At 43.2% G+C, this 8,467-nt stretch overlaps 1 protein-coding gene across 1 annotated transcript in view; it reads left to right on the top strand.

Moving 5' to 3' along the window:
* The window catches only part of LOC103197489 (peroxisomal succinyl-coenzyme A thioesterase-like), a 24,974-nt gene extending 20,997 nt beyond the window's left edge, over positions 1 to 3,977 (top strand). The window contains 3 exon segments of the mRNA XM_007941386.2: positions 368 to 826; positions 2,356 to 2,558; positions 3,387 to 3,977. Of these exon segments, the coding sequence (XP_007939577.2) occupies positions 368 to 826; positions 2,356 to 2,558; positions 3,387 to 3,977 (1,253 nt within the window).
* The last annotated feature ends 4,490 nt before the right edge of the window (positions 3,978 to 8,467 follow it).

Raw genomic sequence — 8,467 nt, 5'->3', positions numbered from 1 at the left:
AACAACATATAGATATACAGATATATAAAACAACAGCAGCAAATAAGTTTCCCTTTTTCGTGGAAGGGCTGTAATTCTACCAGTTACACATGGTTTGGAACCAGGCCAAATAAATCGATCACCTAATCCAACAATTGAGAGTGGTTTGAGGACAGAGTCCTAGAGCTGGGGTTCAACGCCACACCCACACCAGAGCCTTCCAGGCTGGGAGGAGTCTAGTTCTTTTTACCTCCGACCTGTCTGAAGAACAGTGTCCACTGGTCTAAAGTGCTCCTGGGGCCGCTCAGCCAGCAGCCTCTCCCTGAGCCAGTAAGCACTCCCGAGGCTTGCGACAGAACCCTCGCGGCGGCCTCCCCGCCTGGCTTCGGGATGGCGGCTACTGTGATCGTGGAGCCCGCAGGCCGCTGCTGCTGGGACGAGCCGGTGCGCATCTTGGTGCGCGGCCTGGCCCGGGAGCAGTGGGTTACGCTGCGCGCGTCCCTGCGCGACGAGAAGGGCACGCTTTTCCGAGCCCACGCACGCTACCGTGCGGACCGCGGCGGCGAGCTAGACCTGACGCGCACTCCCGCCCTGGGCGGCAGCTTTGTCGGACTCGAGCCTATGGGACTCATCTGGGCCCTGGAGCCCGAGAAGCCTTTTTGGCGGTTCTTGAAGAAGGACGTGCAGACGCCCTTCGCAGTGGAACTGGAGGTACTCGAGGGCCACGAGCCCGAGCCACCGCGGGTCCTAGGTCGAACGGTGCACGAACGTTACTTCTTACGGCCCGGCGTGCGGAGGGAACCGGTGCGCGCGGCGCGGGTGCGCGCCACGCTCTTCCTGCCGCCAGGTGAGCTGGAGCCGCGCAGGGGGTGGAAGGAGGGTGTAGAAGCGTGTGGCCTGAGGCGTCCATGGTTTGTCGGGCTAGGAGTGGGCTCTGGACCCTTGTCAGGAAGCCGCCACATTGACTCCGTGGCCGAGCAACCAAAATGGACGGTGTTGTTACGTTAGGCTCTGTGCTATGCCTTTACTTGCATTATCATCTCATTTAATTTCCATATTGTTAATTCTGCAGATAAAAGCTAGGCTCAGCGTTGGTAGAGACGTTGCCCACCTTGCTATTTAACCACCCCATAGATCTCTACAGGTATCATCCTGACCAATTCTCCGGATGATTATGGTCAACGGAACGTATCGCCACGTGGCCCTTTTGGTGTTTTGGGTACGATGGGTGCCTTCTTTATGTACCCTGTGTCACAGATAAAGGAGCTCTGGTGAAGTAGTGCCTAAGGCATTTGACTGCTAACCAGAAAGTTGGTGGTTCAAACCCACCAGCCACTCCGCAGAAGGAAGACAGGGCATTCCACTTCCCTAGAGATTTACCACTTCAGAAACCCAAAGGGGGATTTCTATGAGTTGGAATCGACTTGATGGCAGTGGGTTTGGTTTTTTGGTTTGATACCACAGATAAAAGGAGCCTTGGTGGCATAGTGGTTAAGCACTTGGCATGTAATCCAATGGCCAGTGGTTTGAACCCATCAGCTGCTCCACACAAGAAAGATGCAGTTTGTTTCAGTAGAGATTATAGCCTTGGAAACCCTATGGGGCAGTTCTGCTCTGTCCTATAGAGACTCTGAGTCAAACCACTGGAATGCAGCAGGTTTGGGTAAATAACAAAGATCACATTTTAGACATTACTCCTGCCCTCACCTAAAACTATCTCTTAAGTATTTGCCTTTTCTCTCAGTTTCTTTCAATAAACATCTAAAATATCAAGACACAAAAATGCAAGGGTTGATGCAACATGACATAAAGCTTTGCTTCAGATTCTTAATTCTATATCCAATACTGTAACTGGTCTTTTTAGAACATGGAATCCACACTGTCTAAAACTTGAAATTTCTCCTTCCACAATGTATTAACAAGAGGTGACAACACCTGGGAGCTCTGGTAGCATAGTGCCTAAGGCATTTGACACCAGCCACTCCTCAGAAGAAAGGTTGGGCAATCTATTGCCTCCGAAACCCAAGGAGGGGTTGCTATGAGTCGGATCTGACTTGACAGCAATGAGTACAACAGCTAGATTCTTAGAACTTTGCAGATAAGTTATCATGGAATCATATGGAGGCTCAAGTCATCAGGGAGAAGGTACTTTGTGTATTAGGTTTTCCTTCCTCCAAGGAGCTTGTATCCCTTTTCAGTAACAACTCAGGGATCTATTCTCTTTTCTTTGCTTCACAAACCAAAAGAACAAACTCACGGCCATTGAGTCGATTCTCGATTCACAGGTACCCACTCGATAATTTAAAAGGTCTCTAAAATAAAAGCTTATTTTTAAAGTTGTGTAATGCCTTTGTTTTATACTACTGCTTCCTTTAGGACCTGGACCTTTCCCAGGGATCATTGACATTTTTGGCTTAGGAGGGGGCCTGTTGGAATATCGAGCCAGCCTTATGGCTGGCCATGGTTTTGCCACGTTGGCTCTAGCTTATTATGAGTTTGAAGATCTCCCCAAGACAGATGGCATCATACACCTGGAATACTTTGAAGAAGCCCTGCACTACATGCTTCAACACCCCAAGGTTCTCCAAGTGTTTCCTACTTAATCTCTCTAGAAATATCTCCAGCGAAGTCATGGCTTGGCACTCACCTGCACCAGGTGCACTGATCCTGCTTTGCTCTCCTTTCACAGAAGACATTTCTTTTGGAGACTTCTTGGCTTTAGGGACCTCTTATTTCCACTTTCTCTGTCGGATGGATTTAATGATGTAGAAATAGTCATAAAACCCATGTGAGATTTTAAAGGAATTATTTAGTAAGATTAAAATTCCTTGTGTAAAGCAAATAGAGCTTCTAAATTCTTATTTTTGCATGCTTGTTTGTAATCTTTAATTTTCTGGTATCAGTGTATATTTCCATCTTCTGATGAGAAGTTGCCCACCTATTTCAGAGGCTAAGATCTATTTAATTGAACCTTAAAGTCTTACATTGTTTCTGTGAAGTTAATGGTTTCTCTGTATATTTAGATGGGATCTGATGAATCATTCACTTCTTAGAACACAACTTGATTCTATAACTGAGTTGGATGCTCGGCCATATTAAGACTTGGATCAAGCTCACCTGAATGAGACACCCCTCAATCTCCCAAACTTGATAGGCTCTTTGGCTCCCCATTCTTTAGTGCATGGTTCCTGGAATGTTTGTAACTAGTACCCAAGTTTCCCAGTGCATTGAAGATTTACTTGCTATGTATTTAGCCAAATATTCTTTATGTGGAAAGAAACTCCTCTATCAGCTGAGATTGATCGTCTTGCAGCCAATTCACAATTAAAACTAGCAGCATCTCTAATGGCATTTTAGAAAAACATTTTTGTGTAGGTTCTTGATTCTTCTCCCTTCTTTTCTTCCAGGTAAAGGGCCCAGGCATTGGGCTTCTGGGCAATTCTTTAGGGGCTAATATTTGTCTCTCTATTGCCTCATTCTTGGAGAACATCTCAGCCACTGTTTCCATCAATGGATCTGGGTTCAGTGCAAACAGAAGAATACAGTACAAGCAGATTCACATCCCACCATTTGGCTATGATCTGAGAAGAATCAAGGTAGCTTTCTCAGGCATCCTGGACATCGTGGATATTCAGAATGATGTTATTGGAGGGTATGAGCACCCTTGCATGATTCCAGTAGAGAAGGCCCAGGGGCCCATCCTCTTCATTGTTGGTCAGGATGATCATAACTGGAGGAGTGAGTACTTTGCCCATCTAATGTCTGAGCGTTTACAGGCTCACGGAAAGAAAAAACCCCAGATCATTTCTTACCCTGGGACTGGACATTACATTGAGCCTCCTTACTTCCCCATGTGCCCAGCGTCCTTGCACAGCATCCCGAACAAACCTGTGATCTGGGGTGGAGAGCCCAGGCCTCATTCTAAGGCCCAAGTGGATGCGTGGAAGCAAATTCTAACCTTCTTCAGCAAATATCTTGGAGATTCCCCTAAATTGTAACGCATCACTTTGTTGCTGGCATGAGAACTTCAAGGTTAGATTGTAGTGTTTAATAAACTTATGTGAATCAGTTGTCCCCTAGATAATATTAAATTTATGTTATTAGCATTAATTATGTATTTTGGGTAACTTCTTGAGTAAGTTTTCATTTTTCATTAATTTTACTTGTAACACATGCTTGTTGTAGACAACTGAATCAGAAGTATGCAACATAAAAAATAAAAAGCATTCCCACTGTTATCATTTGTTTTCTTCTAGATTTTTTCGCTTTAACACCTTGAGTCAGATAGGTGTTTCCAAGCTAAGCAAACATTAAATTACTTTTACATCACTGAGAAAGAATGGCCATCCATTGTTTGCTATTGACTATCCAGCTACTGTTAGCAGGGTAGAATCTTCTTTCCTCAAAAGTGTGCAGTTGTTGTTGTTGTTACGTGCCGTTGAGTAGGCCCCAACTCATAGTGACCCCTCGTTGGGTTTCCGAGGTGGTATCACTACAGGAGTAGATTGCCCAACCTTCCTTCCGAGGAGTGGCTGGTGGGTTTGAACTGCCAGCCTTCTGGTTAGCAGTCAAGTGCCTTAGGCACTATGCTACCAGAGCTTCTAAAAGTGTGCAGAGGGGTGTTGAAATAAGGAAGGCCAGACCTACCTTTTTATCATGGATTGCGGAGAATAAATGTTTTAGGAGGAGCAGTGGGGATAAAGAAAGAGAGCATTTGTCTCTAGAATAGTTAAGTGTGAACTCTTCTAACAGAGTGACTAGGACCCATTTTCCCTCTTTCTCCCAACTCTAAGACTACAACTTGGAAAATCATAGTGTAACAATCCTAGAGGAATTCCTCTCTCACTTTCTTTGACATCAGGACTCAGTAGCGTAATTTAAGTGCATTCAACTTTACAGACAGGATAAACTAGAGGGAATTAACAATTATGGTTGAGAAAATTTAGAACAAGGCTAAATGTTATTTTTCCCTTAGTCCAAGGGCAAAGCATCCACAAAAGTTTTTCAATAAGGATCCCTTACTCATTCCTGCCCACCCTACCCACTCTGCCTCAGGATCCATTGCCCTCTCCCTAGCATTTACTCAAGTCTGAGTTCTTTGTTATTGAATAATGCTCTGGGCCTCCAGTGAGACCATCAAGAATGGACTTTTAACAGTTCAAGTTTTGAAGATCATTGGAATGGTTTCCTGGTGAGAGTGAGTTACAGATATGGTTCTTGATTTTTCTAAAGGTTAGTAGGTTATGTTCATTTCTTCCCAAATAAACACATCTCCCAAAGGTATATTAATTTTTAGAATCATGTGGTTGAAACCATAAGGAGGAATAGAAGTTTTTTGTTAACTGCTCTATAGTAATATATGTGTTAGACTGGGGTCTCTAGAGAAGTAAAACCAGTAAAGCTTAGAGAGAGGGAAAGAGAAATTTATCTTAGGAAAATGGCTCACACATTTAGAGAAGCTGACAAGTTCCAAGTTCTTGGATCAAACGTCAAGCTGGAGGCTTTTCCTGACTCATGTAGCTACAGGGCTGACGAGCTCAAGGTTGGCAGGCAGTATACTGGCTGTTGACTTCAACAAATGATGAATCCAAGATCTCCAGGCCAAATGGTGCTCACAGACGGTTGTAGGCAGCACAACAGAATCCCAATCCACCGAAGAAAGTCTCTTTTCCCAGGATGTCCATAAATATACTGGATGCAGGCCACACCCCTAGGGAAACTCCCTTTCAACGGATTGGCTGCTCAAAACATCCATCTGATCCCATCAGGGGAACAACCCACATCACAATTTCTTAAACCACACAGAACTGTGGTCCAGCCAAGCTGACACACAGCTCCAACTATCACAATACAAGACGGCTTCTGCTAACAAAGGGTTTGTAGTTCATCATTTTGCTGAGCTACATAATTCCTTTTGTTCATTATCCTACTCTTGCACATACCACTATCCATCCTGTCTTCATCTTTGTGGAAGAGGAAATTGTGCCCTCTGGGATCCCTCAGGTTTTCCCTGGGTGGCACAAACAGTTAAGTAGTCAACTAGTAACCAAAACGTTGGCAGTTCAAACCTACCCAAAGGCACCTTGGAAGAAAGACTTGGCAATCCGCTTCTAAAAGGTCACAGCTATGAAAACCCATGGAGCACATTTCTGCTCTGAGACATATGTGTCACCAGGACTTGGAACAGACCCAATGGCAGGGTTTTTTTTTCTTTTCTTGGGGGGCAGGTAGGTCCTCAAGAATAAGAAATTATTAAACTTTCTATTAGTGGCCACTCTATTAGCTTCCCAAAGACCCAGAAGAAACTTCAAAATTGCTGCTTTCTGAGGTCTTGAATAACTTGGACAAAGAGACATCTGCCTCAAACTCTCTGGATTGAGGATACAGATATTTTATCCTTCATGTAGAATGTTAGGTACCCATTAAAAGGAAAAGATGGCAATGTGTCATTGGTTCCATAAAAATAAAAGAGGAGGAGGATAAAATGAGCTAGAGATGTTGAGTTCTCCAGGGTTTGGCCCTGGTCCCTCTTCTTTCTACATTCTGTCTAGTAGTCTCATCCATTCTCATGACTTTTAGTACCAACTATATGTTTATACAATTTTCAAAAACCTCATATACATGTGAAAATTTGATAATGAATAAAGAAGACAGAAGAGTTGATGCTTTTAAGTTGTAATGTTGGTGAAAAATTCTCAAAAGTACCATGGACTGCAAGAATAACAAACAGATCTGTACTGGAAGAAGTGCAGCCGGACTGCTCCTTGGAAGAGAGAATGGCCAGACTTCATCTCACTTACATTGGTCATGTTATCAGGATGGACCATTCCCTGCAGAAGGATATCATGCTTGGCAAAAAAAGAGGGTCAGCAAGAAAGGTGAAGACCCTCAGCAAGGTGGACCAACACAGTGGCTGCAGCAATGGGCTCAGGTGTAGCAAGGATTGTGAGGATGGCGCAGGACCAGGCAGTGTTTTATTCTGTTGTATATAGGGTCACTATGAGTCAAAGCCAACTCTACAGCACATAACAACAACATATGTTGACAGTCCCAAATTTATGTTCCCAAGCCCAAACTTTCCTTCTGAACTCTAGGCCAGTATATCCAATTGCCTTCTGCTATCTCCACTTATATGTCACAGAAATTTCAATCCTCAAGTCCCAAACTGGGCTTTTTATGTCCGTTTCTCTTCCTTCTTCCAAAATACATATATAAATAAACCAACCCATATTCCTTTCCTTGTCTTCCTTATCTCCTAAATAGCATCACCATAAACCACTCCTCAGAAGGAAGGTTGGGCAATCCTACTTCCGTAGTGATACTGCCTCGGAAACCCAAGGAGGGGTCGATAAGAGTCGGGGGTGACTCGACGGCAAATAACAACAACAACAACAAACCTAATTGCACCAACCAAAAACTTAGGAGTGATTCTTGATTTCTTCCCCAAATCCTGTGTCCAACCCATCAGCAAGTATTACTATTTCTACCCTGAGATACAATACAACCCTTGTCTGTCCACTCAACATATCCAAACAAAAACCTGTATACAAACAAATGTCATTGTTATTTATAATATCCAAAAGTATAAATAACTCAGATGTCCATCAATTGATGGATGAATAAATAAAATGTGGTCCATTGATACAATGGAATACGATTTAATAATAAAAGAGGAAATACTCCCACAAATAATACACAGATATACATATTTATGTTTGACAGGATATTTCTACAGTTCAAGTTTTGAAGATCATTGGAATGGTTTCCTGGTGAGAGTGAGTTGCAGATATGGTTCTTGATTTTTCTAAATGCTAGTGGGTTATGTTCATTTCTTCTCAAACACATCTCCCAAAAATATATTAATTTTTAGAATCATGTGGTTGAAACTATAAGGAGGAATAGAAGTTTTTTGTTAACTGCTCTATAATAACGTATGTTAGACTAGGGTCTCTAGAGACACAAAACCAGTAAAGCTTATATAGAGAGAGAGGGAAAGAGAAATTTATCTTAGGAAAATGGCTCAGAAACTTACAGAAGCTGGCAAGTCCCATGTTCTTGGATCATGAATGTAATAGAGCACAGAGGGGATAAAATGATGAAAACTTCCTAGCCATAACCAAGCACCTTAATGGAATGAGTCACTGGGCCTGGGGGCTCAGGACTATAGTCTTGGAGGACATTGAGGTCAACTGACATAACATAGTATACACAAAAATAATGTTCTACATTCTACTTAGGTGACTAGCAACTGGGGTCTTAAAAGCTTGTGAGCAGCCATCTAAGGTGCGACTATTGGTTTCTCTTCATCCAAAGCAAAGAAGAGTGAAGAAAATCAAAGACACAAGAAAACAATTAGTCTAAAGGACTAATGAACCACATGAACCCCAACCTCCATGACTCTGAGTCCAGAAGAAATGGATGGTGCCCAGTTACCACTGCTCTGAGAGAGATCACAATAAGAGGTCCTGAATAGAGTGGGAGAAAAATT

Source organism: Orycteropus afer, unplaced genomic scaffold (assembly GCF_000298275.1).
Source record: "Orycteropus afer afer isolate SDZICR_OR568_19922 unplaced genomic scaffold, OryAfe1.0 scaffold00079, whole genome shotgun sequence".
NCBI classification, from domain to species: Eukaryota; Metazoa; Chordata; class Mammalia; order Tubulidentata; family Orycteropodidae; genus Orycteropus; species Orycteropus afer.
Note: the sequence above shows the minus strand (reverse complement) of the source record. Positions and strands in the feature narration are given on the sequence as shown.